At 31.2% G+C, this 23,159-nt stretch overlaps 1 protein-coding gene across 2 annotated transcripts in view; it reads right to left on the bottom strand.

Annotated features, from left to right (window-relative positions):
* Window positions 1-7,295, bottom strand: part of LOC124368645 (testin) — a 31,973-nt gene extending 24,678 nt beyond the window's left edge. For both annotated transcript variants that reach the window (XR_006922979.1, XM_046825886.1), the window contains exons 1-3: window positions 7,087-7,295; window positions 3,559-3,637; window positions 848-936 (exon numbers count right to left, since the gene is read on the bottom strand). Coding sequence is in view for 1 of the 2 variants with exons in the window: in XM_046825886.1 (XP_046681842.1) it covers window positions 848-936; window positions 3,559-3,633 (164 nt within the window). In the remaining variant the exon portion in view is untranslated. The remainder of the gene's footprint in view (window positions 1-847; window positions 937-3,558; window positions 3,638-7,086) is intronic.
* Between the last annotated feature and the right edge of the window lie 15,864 nt (window positions 7,296-23,159).

Here is a 23,159-nt window from a genome sequence, read left to right as displayed (position 1 = left end):
TGAATTTTCAGCAATTTTATTTTTAAAAGTAAATTTCTTATATATGCTAAGTAGAATACAGAAAAAGCTTATGTACCTTGAATCTGTTTTCAGTTCAGCTACTGGTTTCAACTAATCAGGGTCAAAACCCTACGAGGAGAGGAATGGACAACTCATCTGTGGTGAGAACGTTGAGTTCAGCTCCGACCATTTTACCTTCCACTTAAGTTAGTGCAGCTGAACTCAACATTCGCATTGAATCAACCCTTCCCAACAAAGCTACGATACCTAAGTCATCTGTAGTATGGTCCGATCTTGGACCTCCAATGAAGGCTTTAGTGCATTCATCTGTCACTTTCTGTTCGGGAAACAAACTAATTTTTCACCCCATCTTTGTTTAAAGATGATAGGATTTTGAAAGAAACAGGATCTTTCCGTACACTTTCCAACGTTCAGTGATAAAGATTATCAGTAACACTACGTTTCGAAATCTGCAATCTGATTTCATCCTCAGATGAATATCTAATCTACTACAATTTAGGTTAAAATAAACTAATCATACCAGAGTGTTGTTATTACAAAGATGCAAACAAATATATTAAACTGTAAGTTACTGGTGTACAGCAAGTTCATGTCTATTACAATAAAATTTAAAGAAACTTACGAAATTTTTTATGAATTTTATTTGAACCCACTGTTCAAAAAAAGTAGTAACAATTCTCCAGACACCGGTGCTTTTACTCTTTAGCCATGGCACGGTGGCCCTGGTTACATCAAACTTAATATCAAGACAAACTTAAATCACCAATTGCGACAACCCACAAAATAAACTATAACTAAATAAAAAATACATATATATATAAATAACCTCCAATAGTGCAACTCCAGCCCAGGACAAGCATCCAAGCACTTGAGGCATTTAGAACCAGCGCCGACCTCGTGACCCAATTTCCTATGCTATTAAACAATAACAAAAACTCAACTTAGAAAAAGTGAAAAGAAACCAACAACTGATAAATAAAATAATGATAACAAAATTTGACACTAACAAATCATAACATTATATAACAAGTCTTAAAAATATATAAATATAACTTGAAATGCAAAACCACCAACGCCATCGTACTTACCACAAAGAAGAACCAAAAAATCTTGGAGATACAATAGCTTAATAAAGTAATTCGAACTTAAAATTGGACTTGATATTCTGACACAAATTAGTTACAGGCTGATTACTAAGCATCAGGTAATATTGATGTCATTGTTAATAATAAACACGTTTTTATACAATACTTAACTTACAAGTTACAATCAATGGCTATCAGCTAATTGGAAATTGTTTAAAGTTGGCTGAAATTGTTTAATCTTCCTTATTCAAATGGGTGATTCAGTAACAACTATCCATGGTTTTGAAGGGTTGGTTGCAAGACCTGAACTCAAACTCGAGGTTAACATGGTTGTATGTAACGTGAAAACTAACCTATCCTATCAAGCCAAACCTGAAGAAAAGAGAAAAAGTGACTCAGTTACTGATAGATTCAACTGAAGACACAAGATGCTGAAGATATGTGTGTATATCTTACAAAAGGCGATTGTCTAGCTGCAGAGAAGAGCTGCTATTGTGTTTACAGAAGAGTTTATTGCACCAGTGAATGTCAGATATTTTTAAACACATCAATGATATGAACCTTAAACTTCAAGGCAAACCTGAAGAAAAGAGAAAAAGTGACTCAGTTACTGATAGATTCAACTGAAGACACAAGATGCTGAAGATATGTGTGTATATCTTACAAAAGGCGATTGTCTAGCTGCAGAGAAGAGCTGCTATTGTGTTTACAGAAGAGTTTATTGCACCAGTGAATGTCAGATATTTTTAAACACATCAATGATATGAACCTTAAACTTCAAGGCAAACCTGAAGAAAAGAGAAAAAGTGACTCAGTTACTGATAGATTCAACTGAAGACACAAGATGCTGAAGATATGTGTGTATATCTTACAAAAGGCGATTGTCTAGCTGCAGAGAAGAGCTGCTATTGTGTTTACAGAAGAGTTTATTGCACCAGTGAATGTCAGATATTTTTAAACACATCAATGATATGAACCTTAAACTTCAAGGCAAACCTGAAGAAAAGAGAAAAAGTGACTCAGTTACTGATAGATTCAACTGAAGACACAAGATGCTGAAGATATGTGTGTATATCTTACAAAAGGCGATTGTCTAGCTGCAGAGAAGAGCTGCTATTGTGTTTACAGAAGAGTTTATTGCACCAGTGAATGTCAGATATTTTTAAACACATCAATGATATGAACCTTAAACTTCAAGGCAAACCTGAAGAAAAGAGAAAAAGTGACTCAGTTACTGATAGATTCAACTGAAGACACAAGATGCTGAAGATATGTGTGTATATCTTACAAAAGGCGATTGTCTAGCTGCAGAGAAGAGCTGCTATTGTGTTTACAGAAGAGTTTATTGCACCAGTGAATGTCAGATATTTTTAAACACATCAATGATATGAACCTTAAACTTCAAGGCAAAGAAATGTTTGTATGGAGCTACTGACAGAAGTAAAAAGCTTTTTGAGCAAACTAGATCTTTTCAACATCAATCTTGAAAATGAACGCCTACACTTCCCTAATTAAAAAAATCAGCAGTGACATCGAGCTTGGCGTTGGCCAACACGTTCATTAAGGATCTTATATCGGAATTTGAAAACAGATTCAGAGATTTTAAGAAAACTGAGAATGTCGTCAACAGCCTTAGTAACATTTACTCTTTGGATCCTGCTGATGAATGGAGCAGTGAAGCTGCAAATATTTTCGGGAGTAATAAAGCTGCTCTCCACATGGAAATCATTGATTTCCATGAAATTATAGTTTTAAAAACAGCAAAAAAGGGAGTTTCTTGTCAAGAGTTTTGGATAAAATTTGTTTGTATTAATAAATATTCAAAATTTTAAAAATGTATCTTGAAATTTCTCATATTTTTGGGTTGACATATGTTTGTAAAGCAGCATTTTCTAAGACGAACTTGATTAAAAATTCTAAATTCTAGAGAAGACTTACCGACGAACAACTCCAAAATTTAATGACAATAGCCTGCACAAACTTTAGTCCCAACTTCGGATGAATAGTTTAAGGCAAAAAATATCATTTTTCTCATTAATATTGTAAAAGCCATGTGGTACTTCCTTTTGTTTATAACGTGGCTTTATTATTTAATAAAATAACATTCCAAAATAAATTTGTTTTATTTATTCATTGATATTGTATCTACACATACTAAATAGTACAGTTTAATATTGTAATTGTTAAGCCCATAGGGGGTATTTTTCATCCGGACCGTGACAGTCACATAATTTAAAAAAAAACGATCCATAATGAAAGTAATTGGTGACTTTTGGTGTAGTATATCCACAGCAAAATGATAAAAATGTGAAAAATAAAATAGGCTACCAAAAACTTATTCTGAAAAATAACCCCAGCTGATTAGTGGCCACTATAGAACAGCAGTAGCCAGAGATAAAGGCTGCGTTACATAGAGACCTACCTGATATTGTAACAGAGGGAATTTACATACCTGTTTAATATTTTCAAGTCTCTTCTCCAGATCTATCATCCACACAGGAGGAGTGGTAGATGACTCTTCTTCCATTTTTCTACAAAGGAAACCAGCATTAGTATGTTTGCAATATACAAATATAGCTTTTACTACTAATTGTAGCTATACAAATAAGAATCAAGGACTGTACAATGCAAGTAAATCAGTCTTCCATCTTCTGACCAAGTTTTATAACTCACGATCATTTTACTATTTTGAAAATAATATTTGGCTTTAAAATGATGCAGCCTATCATTTGATCTATGTATACAATTACACTTTTTGTGATTTAATCACATGACCATTTAATTTAAGAACACCCTGTGAATTTAAACAATTCAAACTAATTTTTTTCAGAGAGCCAATGGCCTATTTGGTGATTCTATCTCATACCGTTCTCCTTACATTAACAATGGACGGTTGGTCTGGGATATTCTGTATGTAAAATAATATACCAACTTAAGGATAGTACTCAATAAATAGAAATATGTTACGTGTGTGTTTTGTGTACAAAATTAGAACACCCACAACAAAAAATTGTGCAAAGTTTCAGTAGGCAAAATATTACCATATTGTTTTAGAAATATAGCAAAGAACAAGACACAATGCACCTTTAAAAATGTTCAAATCTTCCCCTTGAAATTAACTATGCAGCAAAATATGGTCAATCAGGAAACAGCAAATATTTCTCAGTAACAAGATGCACAGTGCCAATCAAGACCGAGAGAACAGAGGAAAAAGACAATCAAACTTCAACACAGAGGAAGAAACTGTGGAAAAATTAAGAAAAACAGGAGAGAGTAACAAATAAACTCTAAAATTATGCTCCAACACAGTTGGTACAAGTACACAGTTTTTCTAATCAAATTCTCTGAATTTTGAACGTGAATATTGACAACTCTTATCCTCTCCTTGTATGTCAAACTTCCTTAGCTTGTTATCTGCCCACCCAGAAACCACGATTCCGCTTTAGTCCCCTAGAACGATGGACTATTTGAGACACATCCTAATTTTAAACATTTTTGTCAAATATGTGGTCACCTAAAATCTTTTCAGGAAATAAAAATGTACTATTTTAACAAGTTGTTAAAGGTAGTTTTAGGTAATGTGGGTAAATTTAATACTATCATGATAGAATTTTTGAATTTTTCAAGGAAATGCTTAAAGGCCAGAGAGGATAATGTTTACTTTAGCCACATTACTTAAAACGATCCAAAACTACTGTTGACAATTTCTTAGAATTGTATAAACTCACTTCCAGAAAGAATTTTTAAGTGGTCAAAAAATACATATTTCTCAAAAATTACTACTTTTTTGAATTTTAGGTTATATCCCAATTAGTCCATTTCTCTAGGCGACCAGGAGGAATCAAGGGTTTCTGGGTGGGGGAGGATAAACTAAAGAGGAGTAGGTATAAAAGGAGGGGATAACAGGGTTATAAACATTCAAAAGAGAAACAGTACGAGGAATAAGTATCAACTGCATTTAAAGGTATTTAAGAATGTTCTACTTTTTTTCTGTTTTACATAATTTTGCCTAGTTATTACTTCTATGGTGAAATTTAATCATCATTAAAGAATTGTCTACTTTTTTTCTGTTTTAATAATTTTGCCTAGTTATTACTTCTATGGTGAAATTTAATCATCATTTCTATCTCCAAGGAGAAGTTTATTCTAGTTTGTCCTTTATTTCAGTCTGTTTGCCTTTGCGCAATTAGTTTGGGCATTTTGGTGTGTTGTTTTTCCTGATTGGTTATATTTGACTGCATAGTCATTTAAGAAATGTATTTCGTTCTTTCCCTTATATGGTGCTAGTAAGTGATTTTGTTCCATATTCAATGTAAAAGTATCTTGTGCGCATTTGAAGTATATTACTATTATTGTGTCAGAATGGACAAAAAAGACAGGAAAAGTTGTGTTGTTTTCTTTTAGCACATAATGGGAATTTTAATTCTTGTACACCTCTACAATAGTAGCCATTGTCCTACCACGTGGAATAATATAGTTTAGTGAATTTCTAATATTTGTAATGTTCAAATATTAGAAATTTTACTGATGGGTACTATCTCAAAGGATGTTTTTGATTATCCCCGTACCCACATCAACGGCAAAGAGCATTACTGTCAGCCCGTTTAACTATGGTACTAGTTTTTATTCTATTTTATTTCTTCCTGTGGCAAAGCCATTACATATACAAACAATAAATAATAATCCAATAAGAATATACAGTAAAATTAATATAAATATTTATGCAGGAGCATATTAAGAGACAGTCAGTACTCTCCTCCGAGTTGTTGAAGCTCTTTCATTGAAAAATCAATGGTATAGCAGAAACTGTTCCCTAGCCTCATCATTCTCGCAAGCGGACATCAGTAGTGACAACTGCCGAATAGATCAAAATGACCAAAGTGACCGAGTCCTTGTCAAAATATGGATATCCACTTGGGAGAGGAGCATTGGACAGTCAAGCAGGCAGTTCATCAATTTGGCAAGATATCGGTGACTTGATGCCTGACTTAAAGACCCGGAAGGAGAAGCTCTGTCTGAAGTTCAGTTAGTGGCAGTGGCAGCTCCCTAAAACGCAGTCCCTGACACATCCCCATTTGTCTTAAGAATTTCCTCTGGATAGTTTCAAGCGTATTACTCACATTAAGCTGGTAGGGGAACCAAACAAGTCTAGCATACTCCAGGAGCTGACGTAAAAAAGATAAAAAGTGTTTTTAAAACAGCAGGGTTTGTCATGCCACAAGCGGGACCTTCTGATGAATCCCAATATCCAGTGTTCATGTCTGCATAAATCATAAACATGCTAATTGAAGGTGAGATTGGTAAAAGCACAAAAGGTAAAATCCTAATTCTTTGGTGGAGATCCTATCTAGTTGGTGACCACCCTAAGTGTACTGGAAATACCGTAAATCGAGCAATTGGCCGAAAGTCATGACAGAGCATTTAGAAAGGTTAAGTTTCACATTTTTAGTTTTTACACACAAATTATAGACACTGTCGAAACCAGACTGCAGCTCAACTAAGTCCTCTTGCATTGCTTAGTCTCTTGGTTGGAAACATTGCAAAAATCTTGACATTATCAGTGAAGAGTAGAGCTTCCACTGGCCTCCCAGTAGAGCACCCCTAAATTATGTCCTTGATGACAACAATTAAATATGAATGGGCTCAGTAGGAAGCCTTGAGGAATGCAAAATATTTTATGGAACTTATTGGATAGTGAACCTAGCAATTTCATTCTTGGACTATAGTCCTGCAGGTAGTCACTGAGCCAAGAAAGTAGTGGGCCTTGGATTCCTTTATGAGATTCTGACTTTCAGAAATTGTTTTTTGACGTTTTCTAATTATTTTCCTTTTTAAAAACAACAAATATTATTATATGGCTAAACATTTACCCAATCTTATAGGACCCGAAATTGTCACTTTGGTTAGTCACCTAGACTATAAGATACTTAAAAGTTTACTAACAAGGTAGCCTAAAACTAGTAATGCAATAACATTTCACCTCAGTTTCAATTGTTTAGAATAGTCACAAGTAATCCTATGAAGTATAGCCTCACTCTTGCCTTTGTCAATTTCACAAAAACCTTTCCTAGGCTTTGACAGTCACATTCAAAATGACTCACACCACCGAATACTGAAAATAGTGATAAATTAAATTGATGAATAGTGTGATACTGTGATGATGATGTGAAGGGCAGGGTTGCCAAAAATAAGCCGTCATATTTATTCAAACATAACTCAAAATTGCCCCAAATGTTTTTCCGAATTCCCTCAAAATTACCCCATGTGATTTCATTAGTTATTTAACTATATAAAAGTCAAAATGTGTATGTGTATTTTATTTATTACTAATTTACAAAAAAGAAATAAATATAACTAAATTGATAAAACTGAAATCAAATAAACCTTATTAATTACAAACTGTCAACAAACAAAAATTAAAATTAAAAAAGTAAGGCACTCGCGGGACTGACCGACAGAAGAGACTACTACTTACAACGGGCTGTGAATATATATCCTCAATTAGTATATTTTCAAATAGATCATTCATTATATGTTTCATTATCAGTTGTATTATTTTCTTCAAAAGATATATCATATATAATAACATTACAAACTTTATGCATAGGAGTTTTATTAAATATAGCAACCACTTTTTCAATTTTCGTTTATCAACTTCCATAAAAATAGCTGGATTTATTTTTCTTTCTTTTAATACGAACAGTAATACAATAATTGTCACCCACAGTCCATGGTAATTGGTTAAACATTGTATTTACTTTGACTGGCACGTTTATAACATATCCATAGAATCCATATTCACCATTAACACGTCTTAATTTTCTTATTTGCATAAATGGTATTCTTGGAGAGATTAGTCTCTCCGAAACTAAGTCTAATGGTACTTTTTGAATAATCTGGAAACAATGGGCACTTAAATAGATTTTAAACTGATAAAGTAAGATTTTTTTTGTCTTTTTGAAGTGAAAACTTCTTTAGGCGCGTTGAGCGTTTTGGTAGAGGGTAAAATCCTCGGTTCGCGTCACCGACATGCTAATGATACTAACCTGCATGAAAAAGTCAGTCTCGCTGTGTTTTTTAACCGTAGACTTGGCCGCGGACTACTAACCTGCATGAAAAAGTCAGTCTCGCTGTGTTAAAACTGTCCCGGCGGAGTATGAAAACAGACTGCGAAAATCAGTGACCTTTACGGCTTCCTCTCGCGATTTAAAAGTGAAGCCAATGTCGTACAATTCTGTAAGATGCGTCAAATTAAAGCTCTTAATATTGGCAATCTATTGGTTATATTTTTAAATATTAAAAAAATTTCGAAATAATTTTGATTATTGTTTACATTTTACATAGCGTTTACAATGACAAGAAAAAAGTAGTAAGCGAGGATTTTTTTTATTTTTTGGTCTGACAAAATTTGTCAGCGAGAAAGTTGTGTGAAAATAGATGAATATTTTTTTTTGTAATTTATCATTTTTTTATTGGAAGTTTAGTTTAGCCTGTAGTAGCGTATGAAGTGATGAGTGAACGTTTCTGCCGAAACTGTAGTTGGCGCATTGGCTCACTGATACCGTATTAACTCAATAAATTAGTTTATTGTGCAATAAAAATACCTTTACGAAAGAACCAAGTTAATTTAACTAATTTATTAGTTTTAAAAATATTGTGGGTTTAATTGTTATTGCAATTATATTCTTTATCCGTAGCAATAACTGTATTATTTACAACGGTGTTCAACTCACTGTTGTTCACTCGGTGTTTACTCACTTGTATTCTATGTTTAACTAACTATTAATATTGAGCAATTACAACATATTTTTATACAGATAAATGAATAATGAAAACAACTAATATATATTTTTAAACATTTTTAATATTTGTACGAATATTTGTATTTAAAATTTAGCATTATACATTTTAATTATGTTTTTAATATTTAACCTCTTCATCATGAAATGAGTATTATTACGGTATAATATTTATCTTACTAGCTTGGTAAAATAGATTTCTAGTTATTTGATAATATTTTTTCGTGGATTTTAAAATTGGAAAATTAAAAACGCGTCACATTTACAATTACAGATGTACTGCTACTATAACGTATTGTTAATTACTCTCAACTTAATAGTTCCGTTTTCACTTCTATCGGCAGTCCCACGACTGCAACTGGTTTTTTTTTATTCATTCAAAACACGTCTATAGACTTGGAACAAGTTTGTCATGTCTTGATTAGAGTTATATCAATATTCCTAAGTAGTGTTCTGATAAACTATATATTGTTAGTTGAATCATCATTTTTTAACTTTCAAGTCCTTTTAGACCATATTCTATCGCAAATGTCCCACGGGTGACCAACATCGTTGTCAATGAACGTTTTAGCAAACTCTGAATGTGCACTGTTGTGTGTATTACACATTGTATTATACATAGTATACCGCTAACAAAAATGATAATGATAAGACTGTTGACTATTAGCTCGCTACTGAATTAGTGAAGCAGCTTTTGGTGTATCTGATTGAGAAATGTAATATTCTTGTAAATTGATATCCTAAACAAATTTCCAAATTAATATTAACAATTTCTTGGTCTATTATTTCTAAACTATTTTGCGTATGTGAATATGAGTCTGAATTTGAGTCAAAACTTTTTGAAGGATTGTGTGATTTTCTATTATGCACCAGTGTTTTTTTATTTGCACAAATGAAACATTTAACCAAAATGAGCACATAATTTGTGAACTCTGATTTATGTTTTGATTTTAAAGTTTTGATTGGACACTGACAGATATTTTCTTTTTTTAAGGAATGTGGTTCAAACAATCTGCTCTTTTCTTCCCTCTATATCTTTGCGAATATTGTCTTAAAAGTTCTTTTGAACGTAATTTAGCCAATTCTTTTTTCTTTTTTTTCTTGCTTGCTTCAGTTCATAAATCGTAAATTCATTTACCCTTACTTTTGTTTTCTACCTTTTGTAAATTACAAATTCTGCTTCGCTATTTTCAGAGATTTCATTACCACCTTTTTATTTGGTTTTGCGGTAGAGTCGGAATAATTGTCTTCTTTTTCCTCCATTATAATTATTAAATGAAAAATAAATAAAAAATATTTACTTCCTGTGAATCCAAATATTAATAATGTATACTCTCTATCACAGCTGATTACAAACTTTTTTCATTGCCTAGTTGTTGACTGCTGGGTAGTTTCAGTAAAACATACTTTAAATGGCATATTAGTTCAGATTCGATGTCTCTATAACGGTTTGTTTAAATTTCGGTAAACCTGCCATTCTACTTTGGAAGTATATGGAAAACAAAAACATGCATGACGTTCCGTGACGCGAAATAAAATCCACAGCCCTCCAAACGAAGTAACCACTTCAAATATGTTTTACTCGCCAGATATTCGACATTTCGGGTCCGAAACCAAGAGTCGTCCACAGAAATATAGCATTTTTATGTTAATTTTTTCATCTATTTACATATGCACAAATTGTATATTACCCTAATTCTATATATTGCGCTTCGGCATCGCCTTTGAAGGCTCAAATGCATTTAAGTACACCCCAACTGTCTTATCCTGTCGAGATAAAAATTTTTCAATCGTATACGCACAACAAAAACATTTGAAGAAAAATATTCTCAAATAATATTACAGTACAATTACAGCGCACTTTATAGAAACGATCTCGAATCCAGGTTAGTTCGGAATGAGATTGTGAGAGTGAGGTAGTAGTTAATACAAAGATGTTGCACGATACGTCCTATTATTGCAACTTATATGGGGAAAGTATTTAAGTTCCATAATTTTTCACAGTGGCTCGGGTCCAATTCAGAAAGCAAAAACAATGTTTTTTTCTCTGTTTTGTTAATTTACTAAATAGTCTACTAAAAGAGGTATGTTGTAGTTATGTTCAAGAAGTCAGTGAACGTTTAGTTTAGTTTCCCTTAGAATAATTGCAATCAGTCCAATAAAGACATGTAGTTAAAAGTTTTCAACTTGTATTTTCCTATTAGCCTATCCCAAATAATGCTTTACTCCAAGATTACCCCAAGTTGCTTGATTTTACCCCAAATGGGGTAATTACCCCATGATTGAAGCTATTGGATAATCATAAAAAGTATAATAATCGACCGTTCAATTATTTAAAATTTTTCAGTCTTTCTATTATTTACAAAAAATAATCGAAAAAAACAGAATGATTTCCTGACATTTCGAAATAACCTATTCAGTGAATATCACAGCAGTATAACTATTACTTTGAAACATTGTTACATCTTAAAAATAATATTGATGTTTTATTAAATTAATGCCTGCTATTATTTTTTTTTAATATGGTTGTTGAGCTTGAAATTTATATCGTTGATATAGACTATAAAAGTTGGTTCACCTAGATGTAAGCCCTGTAGAACACAAGATATAACAATAAATTCACGGAAGAGCAATGCCATATCTGGCATTGCGTGTACTGTGAAGAAGGAGCCCAATCAAGGATGTTTCCATTGAATACATAAGCTTGTAGTTTGTTTACAAATATGGAATGAATGAGAGCATCGCCCTGTTGCATATCAGACATGGCGTCAACCTCGTAACTTTGAACAAGAACAAGCTTAGTTACTGAGTATCTGCCCGATATAAACCCTGGTTTATAATCCTGGGATATGCTGGTTATGAATGATATTTGAATTAATTTACAATCTGATCTTGCACATTACATGCCGTTCAAATAATTTTGCAAGGACAGACTCGATAGCGATTGGCCTGTAGTTTATGACTAAAAGTTTGGTTTCTTTTTTGTAGACAAGGATAATGTACCAACCTTTAAGACAACAGGGGAAATCTCAGAGCTTAGAGACACACTAAAAGAGTAGTCTGGGAACAGCAATCAAATCAGTGAATTGTTTGGCGACGGTAAGGGTGATAAATCCGGCCTACACGTCCTTTGGAAGTGTACAGATTAAGCAACGCTTGATGAACCTCAACACGTGCAATAGAACTGAAGGAGTGTCATGTCTTTATTTAAGCTTTTAACGATCATCAGTGGCAAAAGCAGAAGAAAAATGATAATCATACGTACTGACAATGACTAAAAACTAGATTTATAGTTTACCCACAAACAATTCAATGGTCATGTACGTTTTATGGTGAAATGTTGAAAATGTAGTATTCCTTCATCGTCGAATCTTTAACCAGTCAATTAACGATCTGTTCTATAATCTCAATACTAAACTTGTACAATTTGCAGATGACATAAATCGTTACTCTAGTTACTGTGAGATATATCCACTGTTGTAGATAATGTTAATGTATTATTACAATTATCAGCTGACTGGTCTTATAGAAATAAATTCTCTCTTAAGTCCTAAAGAGTATAAAACACAGGCTCTGGCCTTTAGTATCGGCAAGGGAGTGGATTCCACAAACACAGTTCAGTTGCTTGGCTTATCACTTGAACCCCTCAACGTACTTGGAAACATCATGTTAAGAAACTCTGTACTAGGCTAAGTAGATTACTGTTCCTACATAGAAGACTTAAATTAGAAATGTCTATTTACTACATTAAACAAGCCTCCTTTTCATATCTTATATGGCATCCCGAGTAGATATGAATATGGCGGTTCTAGCTCACTTTTGGGACAGACAGAAATTCCATACAAAATACTGTTTTAAAGGACAATAAACGAATCTGTAAAATCAAACAGTAAGGCGGTTCTAGCTCACTTTTGGGACAGTCAGAAAATCAACGTAAAATACTGTTTAAAGGACAATAAACTAATCTGTAACTCACGAATGGAAAAATAACCGAATCTATAGCTGTTTTACTGTTCATTGTAGGCTTCTACATTTATAAGCTGTTTTAATGAAAAAATCCAGAAATCTTCGAAATCTTTATTCCACGAAGTTAATTGTAACACAGTCTTTATCTTTAATAGTCTTCTTTCCAGTAACAACCAAGTGTAATTTTTCATTTTTGTTCAATTCTTTAATCTTTTTTTCATCCAAAACAGTCAAAAATCTGTTCGGTAAGTGTACTTTACAATCTTCCAACTCGGCAATTATTGTAAACCCGAATTTATCTTTCATTTTCTCCAGATTCAAAATTTTGTATTTCTTATTTTCTTCTAATTCTACTAATTTCTTGTATTCTTTGAATGTTAAATCACCAACCTTATTCAACTCTTGTAACAGTGCCATTTACATAGAAAAAAATTAATACTTCTACACTTTTAAGGTGAAAAATCAACACTATACTTCCAAAATACACAAAAAACCGGGGTTTTGACCCTAAAAACACGGTTTTTTAGGGTCAAAACTACAGCTCTTAAGGTGCATATACTAGAGTTTTTTGAAAAATCCTGAAAATCTACTGAATTTCTCTAATTATTGCGAATTTTTAGCTTTAAAGTTGATAATGTGAACGATATTTCTCGAAAATTCTGTTGTAAATATATTAAAATCTTAATGAAAAATCTTGGAAAAGTTAAAGAAAAAAATATTGAAAAAATAGTATTATAGAATTTAAATTACCCCCTACAAACCAATATAGTAATAAAAGTACTTTTATTACTATAACTATACTATTTTTTCAATAATTTTAAGTCTTAGTTTACAGATTTTTCTATAATAAATAGAAGAATCTACAGCTGTTTTACTACAATTTGTGCTGATTTGTGTCAAAAATCACCACTTCTCAAAATTTTAGTTTTACAAATTTTTGCTCTTTAAATATGGAGCGGAAAAAGATAGAGTGCCCATACTGCAAAAAAGATGTTTTTGAACATCATTTTACCCGACATTATAAGTCAAAGAATCATCTGAAAAATAAAGATATTTATGAAAAAGAATTAAATTATTTGAAGACTTGGGCTAAAGAGAATCAAATCGATGGTCACGAGAAGATGTATAATATAGAAAAATTGCGTGAACTAAAGAAAAATTTTAAGGAAAGTAAAAAAGATCTCAATCTATTTAAAGATGAAAAAATTCAATCAATCGCTGAGAAATTGTCCATTGAAACAAACGATAAAACTAAGTCTGAAATGATCGAAGAAATTGACAAAACTCTTAATGAGAAACCCGAAAATATCATTGATGTAGAAGTTTTATCCTCTATCCATGGTCTTTTCAAGCAATACATTTTAACGAATTTAAATGAAAATTTCATGTCAATTTACAAATATCTTTCTATTTTGCGTCCAGAAATTAAAAGTTTAATCGAAAAATTTCAAGAAACCGTTAAAAATATGAAGGGATATCTCTCTTTGGAATGCGAATACGAAAGAACTTTAGTGAACGGTGAAACACAAACTTGCCCAATGTATTTTACTATAAAAGCAGACGAGATCTTTGACATAAACGACTTTATTACTAAGCAATTTAATAAATTAACACATCGAGAACAGACAAATCATCCAAATCGAGGTTCTGGATGGACATTAAAACGCTGTAAACAACTGATTTTGAGCCTTAATAAACACGAATTTATGAACGCAGGATCATATATCGATTTACCAAAGAAAATCAAAGATAAGAAAGCTTGTGTAAATATCAAAAATAAAGATGATTTCTGTTTTGTTTATTCTATCCGATGCGCTATTGAAAAACCCGAAAAGAATGCTGACAGAGCAAAGCAATACGAGAAATTTGTAAATGACGAGATATTTTCAGGTTTCGAGTATCCAATGTCCTTAAAAGATATACAATTATTTGAAAAACGAAGTCACAATTCCAAGTACAAATATCCAAAAATGTCTATAAATATCTACAGTTATGATGAGAAACTCAATATTGTTCCATTACAAATTTCTGAAAAATACGACGCTGAGTTAAACATTGACTTATTGTATGTTAAACAAGAAGACAAATCTCATTATGTTTTGATAACAGATTTAAATAAGCTCGTTTTCTCTCAGTTATCTAAGCATGAACACAAAAAATTTCTATGCAGAAGATGTTTAAGCCATTTCTACAAATCTGGAGATTTAACAGACCATTTAGAAATTTGTAAAAATCACGAAGTTTGTAAGCCAATTATGCCGTTTCCGGGTCAAACAACTAAATTTACTAATTATCAAAAGAAGTTTAGCCATCCGTACGTAATTTATATGGACTTTGAAAGCATATTAGAGAAGATTCCCACATGCAAAAACAATCCGCAAAAATCGATCACAACCAAGATTCAGAAGCACATTCCATATGGTTTTACTCTATACTTAGTGTCTAATGTGACCAATCGTATGTACAAGCCGATATGTTATCGAGCAAAAAATGAAGAAGATTTGCCAAATGTTCCTGCAAAATTGTTTGAAGAGCTCAATAAATTATCGAAATACATAGCTACAAAATATAATTCTAAGAATAAAATACCTATGAAATTGACCGAAGAAGAAGAAATTGCATATCAAAATTCAAATCTTTGCCATATTTGTGAATGTGAGGGTTTTGATAATCAAACAAGAAAAAAAGTACGAGATCATTGTCATTTAACAGGTAAATTTAGAGGTGCTGCTCATTTATCTTGTAACTTGAATCTCAAATTTCCTCAAAATATTCCCGTTTTCTGCCACAATATGTCATGTTACGATACTCATTTGTACATAAAAGAGTTGGCAAAACAGTATGGTAATGTTGATTTGATCGCAAACACAGATGAGAAATATATAAATTATTCTGTAAATTCTGGATATGGATATGAGTTTGAAGATGATAAACCAAGAAAGTTCATCAAGTTTTCTTTCGTAGATACGTTCAGATTTATGGCATCGTCTATAGAAAAGTTAGCTAAAAATCTAAAGAGAGAAGACTTCAAACATACAAATCATTTTATACAAGATGGTCTGAACGCAATTCTAGATAGACAACCAAATGACGAAGAAGAAATCTTTAAAATTCTATCTGGAAAAGGAATATTTCCCTATGAATTTATCGATAGTATTGAAAAACTTGATTACACAGAAGAATTGAGAATTCAAGATTTCTATTCACTTTTGACAGACGAGAGCATATCTGAGAAAGATTTTCAACACTACTTAAATGTTTGGAACAAATTAAAAGAGAAAAATCTAGGAAATTACTCTGATCTCTATAACATTCAAGATGTTCTATTGCTCGCTGATATCTTTGAAAATTTTAGGAATATTTGTTTGAATTGCTATAAACTTGATCCAGCACACTATCTAACAGCTCCCAGTCTTGCATGGGATGCTATGTTAAAATTAACGAATATAGAATTACAATTAATTAGTGATTATAATATGTATTTGATGATCGAAAAAGGTATTCGCGGAGGCATTTCTCAATGTATTAAACGATATGTGAAAGCAAATAACAAATATTTAAAAGATTTTGATAAGACAAAGCCTGAAAACTATTTGTTGTACGTCGATGCTAATAACCTTTATGGGTATGGCCTAATGCAAAATTTACCATATAACGAAATCAAGTGGATGGATCCTAAAACGTATACAACAGCAGATTGGAAAGAAACAATTTTGGAACTCACTGGCGACGAAGATTATGGCTATATTCTCGAAGTCGATCTAGAATATCCGAAGAATTTACATGAAAATCATAAAGATTTGCCTCTTGCTCCAGAACATTATAACAACAAACTTTGCACAACTCTACTGGATAAAACTGAATATGTTGTTCATTCTAGAAATTTGAAATTCTATCTGGAACAAGGTATGATTTTGAAACATGTGAATAGAGTTATTGCATTCGATCAGAAGCCTTTTATGAAAGATTACATTGATTTTAACACAAACATGAGAACCAAAGCTACAAGTGACTTTGAAAAGGACTTTTATAAGCTGATGAACAACTCAGTTTTTGGAAAATCTATGGAAAATGTGAGAAACAGATGTGATATTAGACTAGGAAATGAAGAATTTTCAATGAAACAGGCCAAGAAAACGAACTTCAAATGCTTTAACATCTTTGACGACAACTGTATAGCGAGTCACATGTACAAGCAGAAAGTTAAATTTAACAAGCCAATCTACATAGGTTTTTCAGTTCTTGACCTTTCAAAATTGTTAATGTACGAGTTTTATTACAACAAATTAAAGAAGTTTGATCCAGATTTGAATCTGTGTTACATGGATACAGACAGTTATTTTCTAGAATTGAAACGAGATCCCTTTAAAATTATTAAAGAAAATATAGATGACTTTGATACAAGTGATTATCCAAAAGATCATGAATGTTTCACGACTAAAAATAAGAAGGTAATAGGGAAATTCAAAGATGAGTTAAATAGCGAAGTTTTAGAAGAATTTTGTGGTTTAAGGTCTAAGATGTACTCGTACAAATATCTAGATAAAAACCCAGTTAGGTGTAAAGGAATTAAGAGAAGCGTTGTAAATAAAACAATAAATATCGAAAACTTAAAGAGATGTTTGTTCGAAGATAAAGAAGAATTTAGGGAGATGACTGTAATAAAAAGCTATAAACATGAATTGTATACCATCACCATAAACAAGCTGGCACTGAACGCTAAAGATGATAAGAGAAATGTCCTAGAAAATAAGATCGATACAGTACCGTATGGATATAAAGGCGAAGCAAAATCTAATATATTAGATGAGTTAAATAAACTTGGAAACTTTGACATGTAAATGGAAGATGATTTGATTCACTGCCACAAATGCAAGAAAAAAACGAAAAATATAGATTCTAAAATCGTTCAAACTCAAAACGGGTTGTATAGAATTGCAGCAAAATGTTCAAAATGTAAGACAAATAAGAGTAAATTTATAAAGAATCCAAATGAAAAACAAGTAAAGAAAGAATCTAAGAATAAGGAAGAAATCGAGATTGAAGCTAGAGAAATTCATGCACCAGTACGAAAAAAGTTTAAAAAGAGAAAAATTATAACTTTAGGAATTGACGATTTATGGGCAGCAGATTTAGTTATAATGTCTAACTATTCAGATCAAAATGATGGATTTAAGTATATGTTAAATGTTATTGATACTTTCTCAAAATATGCTTGGTCAAGAGCTATCAAAAGAAAAAACGGTAAAGATGTTTCAAAAGCCTTCGAAGATATAGTAAAAGATGCCATAAGGATCAATCACAAACCTCCTAACTTACTTCATACAGATAAGGGTTTAGAGTTTAAAAATAAAGAATTTAACGATGTTTTGAGGAAATACAACATTAAGATTTATCATACTGAAAACGAAGAGAAATCAAGTATTGTAGAGAGATATAACAGAACTCAAAATGAGAGAATGAAAGTAATTTTTGAGATTAATAAAAACTTTAAATGGATCGATATTCTTCAAGAAATCGTAAAGAAATATAACGATACTGTTCATAGCACAATCAAAATGAAGCCTAAAGACGTAGATAAAGATGCAGAAAAAGAGTTATTAGAGTCGGTTTTTAAGTATGTTCCACCAGAAATTCACACGAAAACTAAATTTAAAGTCAATGATCATGTAAGAATTGTTAGTAAAAAACAAACATTTTCGAACAAATATAAGAACAATTGGTCAAGAGAAATCTTTGTGATTTATCAAATTAATAACACAGATCCTGTAACTTATAGTATAAAAGATTTAAATAATGAAGAAATAACCGGAAAGTTTTATGAATATGAATTGAGAAAGTCAAAGATTTTTTCTATATAAATGGAGGCTCAAAAGAAATGTTCAATGTGCAAAGAAATAAAAGGTTTTGAAGCTTTTTATAAAGATAAAAGTAGAAAAGATGGAATTATTTATAATTGTAAAGATTGTTATAGGAAGTATCATAAAGAGCTGTATGATAAAATAGAAAAATTAACTTTGGAAGAGAAAGAATGTCTTAAATGTAAAGAAACTAAAAAAATTTCAGAGTTTAATAGTCATCCCTATAGTAGAGATAAGAAAGACTCATATTGTAAAGATTGTGTAAAGAAGAATCACCATAGATTATATTATGAAGATACTCAATGTGAATGTGGAAGAACTATAAAATGGTTAAATAATTATCAAAAACATTTACAAACAAAATATCATAATTCAAGAGTTTTTAGTAAAATTGAGTAACATTTTCATCGTGTAATTTAGATATTCTATAAATCAGTCGAGATTCTGCCATATTTGTAGTAAAATGATTTCCGTTGTATAAAATATTCAAAGATTCTTTCATTTGGTTATACAGATTGATAGAATTTGGATCTCCTTGTCTTAATAAAATTTCCATTTCTGGGTAATCAATTTCAAGTTCTTTCAATCTTTTCGGTATTTCTCTCTTTTGAGCTCTGATAACGTAATAAGGATATTCCCACATGTGATTCTTCTTAATTAATACAAAAACATGGTGTTTTTTCTTAGCAAAATCTTTACAAACAAGGTCTGGTTTCATTAAGTCAATTTTTACACTTTGTTTTGCGATTATTTCCGTTTTTATTTCATCTTTAATTTGCAAGTGTTTAACTTCGTCCTCTAAATATTTAATCTTGTTTTCAAGTTTGTACACACCAAATTTACGAATACTTGGTAAAACTTCTTCTAAAACCCAATCTTGAAACATTTCTGCTATTTTCATTTTAGATTTCAAGATTAAAGAATATATGCCTGCTTCATTGATGAAAACAGTGTTTTTTTGAAAGTTTGAAGGCGGGGGCGAATCACCCCTACCTTCAGAATGTATGTTTTCGAAGCTTTTTTTATATTTTTCTTTGACATGTTCTTTAATTGCTTTCTTCGTATCTTTATATTCTAACACCTCTGCAACATCTTTCGCCTTAAACCAAAATTCATTATTTTCGTCAACAAATGTTAAAATTTCTTTATTATTGAATTTGAGTAGATTCACAACTGACTCCATTTAGATAGAAAAAAAATTTAACTAGTAATTTTTATTTTGAGAATAAAGCCCAGATTCATTAACGAAAACAGTGTTATTTTGGAAGTTTGAAGGTAAGCTATTTATAGCCCCCTTATATTTAGATTAAAATAGAAGTTTTTATCATCTTCGTCAACGTTTATTCTGATCGTTTGCATAGTATTTTCATATTCTAGAATTTTTGCTACGTCTTTAGCCTTAAACCAGATCACATTGTTTTCGTCAACAATCGTAAAGATATGTTTGTTATTGAATTTTAGTTGATTATTGAGTAGGTCTACAACTGTCTCCATTTAGATAGAAATAAAATTTAACAAGCAATTTTTATATTGAGTATAAAGTCCTGATTCATTGATGAAAACAGGGTCAGGATGAAGATTTTGAAAGAGTCGCGATTCGATACCCTTGTCAGAATCTATGTTTTCAAAGCTTTTTTTGTATTTTTCTTTAACATTGTCTTTATTCGTATTTTTTGTGAATATTTGTGAGGTGGCCCTCGAGGGCTACCTTATCTTTTAGATAAAAGTATTGGTATTTATCATCATTATCAACTCGTTTTGAAAGTTTGAAGGTAAGAACGATTCGTTCCGCCCTTGATTCATCATTCTTTCGACAATCTTAAATATATTGTTGTTTTACTCTCATTATTTATTAAATTTCCCTCAGAGTCTTGTATAGTTAGAACGATTTTTTGAATTCTTTTAATATTTTTTCTAATTGGAATATAATCGATTTCATTCGGTTTTTCACTGATTTTTGATCCATAAGCAACATTTGGGAAAAAAGTGTACAAAATTTCAGATTCTTTGTGTAAATGTTCGGTATGATTTTCAAAACTAGGTTCAACGAGATTGCAGTGCACTTCAATTACATCGAACGGTCTAAATTTTGGCGTTTTATTTCCTAAATATACCTGATTTGGCTCAATAGTTTCTTGAACAAACCCTAATAAATCTACAATAATTGCTGAAAACATTATTCTTACTGGTGATTTTATTTGAATTTTATTAGAGAGATAATTTTTTTGCATTTCAAACTTGTTTTCGTCAAAGTTTAAAGATTTATCTGATTGTTTGAATGTTTTCAGATAATTTTTAAGGGAATTTTTTATTTGATCGAAAGTATAATATCCTTTGTTTAAACCATAATATTTTGTTATGTTCTTCTCACTAAATCCTATACAATAAGGAGAACTTTCACTAATATTTATTACAAAATTGTCAGAATAAAAACCGCTTAAACCGATAAAATAATTTGATTCTTCCTCTAAGTGTATAGGATGTTCCAAGTTTAAAACTAATTTAGAGCTTTCTGAAGTCAACTTGAACAGCTTCATTTTAGTTATTTAAATGGAGAAATTTTTAAAGCAAAAAGATCAGATAAAACTTCAAACGTTTGAAGAAAATAAGAAAGATCAACCAATCAGATTGTTAATTGTTGGTTCAAGTGGATGTGGAAAAACAACTTTATTATTGAATTTTATCTACAATAGGTTGATTCCTTATTCCAATTTGTATGTTTTTAGTAAATCTTTAGAACAAGACGCTTATAAAAAATTGCAAGAGAGATTTGAAAAATATATTGAGAAAAACTTAAGCAAAAAGGTATCACATTTTTATAATGCCTCTGAGGACATAGTTCCATTAAGCGAGTGTAAACCCAATTCGTTAATCGTTTTTGATGATTGTATTTTGGAAAATCAGGACGTTATTAAGGAATATTTCGTTATGTCTCGTTACAAAAACATATCTTGTATCTATCTTTCCCAATGCTTTTCAAAGGTTGATAAACAAGTTATAAGAAATAATCTGAATATGTTGTGTATTTTTAAGCAAGATGATCACTATTCGAGAAAGATTTATAACAATTATGTGGGATCTGATATGAGTTTTAACCAATTTAATGAGCTGTGTGATAAAATTTGGAAGGAAGACTACGGATTTTTAACTATTAATCTAACTTTGAAGCCTAAAAATGGTAAATATTTGAATAAATTTTCTAATATAAATGCTGCTCAGTGGTCTGACAAATCTACTTGATAAAATATTTGTTACAATTATTTTTACATTATCTTTACTTTTTATTTACATTATGAAAACAACTGAAAAACGGTAAATCTGTTCACGTTTTACGTTCCACGTTCACGTTTTTACGTTCCACGTTCACGTTTTTACGTTCCACGTTCACGTTTTACGTTCCACGTTTCGTGTTCCACGTTTCAAAATTTTCCTAAATAAATGGTGAACGTAACTTCTGAAGAAGCGAAAAAACTTGATCAAATCGAAAAGAAATTAATCAAAGAATTTAAAGAACAGATTCGAATTGATGAAGAAGAACAAGAACTTATTCAAAAAATTAATCAACCTGTAACATCTGCAATAAAAAATGTTGAGGGCAAAATTGAAAATGTTTTAAGCGATAATCAAAATTTGATGAATTTGGTTCCAGTTGTACGACAATTTGCTGATATTTCGATACCAGAATCTGAGTTTGAATTGCCAAAATTACCATCTTCAACACCATTTAGACCTCGAATCATTGAAGACTCTACCATAGTTGAACCAATAAGTCCTGGAACAACGGATATAATAATTGGTGAAATTGGTAAAAAATTCCTTCCTAGAGTAAAAGATGATAAATTTGGTTTGTATTGGGATAGAAAAAAGAAAAGTTTTATGATTGGAAATTTACCCGTTAATTTTGAACAAAATGATATAATTATTAATGAAAAAATGTACGAAGGTACTCAAGGTTTATGGAGATTATTAACAGACAATGACGTTCCAAAAGATAATTTATATTCTGAAGAAGATTTGAAAAAGTATACAGAAATTTTATGGAAGTCTGATTCAATTTACAAAAATAATGATCCATCCACTAAAAAACCTAAGTCAAGTAGAGGTAAAAAATATATGAATTTAATTAAAGGAATTTGGGAAAAACGAATCGAAGGATCAGGTGTAAGAAAATACAGTGATAATAAGATTGAGTACAGATATATCGACGATTTGACAAAACTCGATGGAATTATAAATTATATTTATACTCAAGAGAAGGCTGGAAACAACAATTTTTTGAATGAAAAGAAAGCGATTAAAGATTTTATTTCGAACAAACTTGATGAATTGATTGAAAAACCTGATGGAATTAAATATTTAAAGCGAGTTTTGCCAGCAATAAGTTCATCTATGATTGAAGGTAGCGGACTTTTGAATGATTTTATCAA

This window comes from Homalodisca vitripennis, chromosome X, assembly GCF_021130785.1.
Source record: "Homalodisca vitripennis isolate AUS2020 chromosome X, UT_GWSS_2.1, whole genome shotgun sequence".
Classification (NCBI taxonomy): Eukaryota; Metazoa; Arthropoda; class Insecta; order Hemiptera; family Cicadellidae; genus Homalodisca; species Homalodisca vitripennis.
Note: the sequence above shows the minus strand (reverse complement) of the source record. Positions and strands in the feature narration are given on the sequence as shown.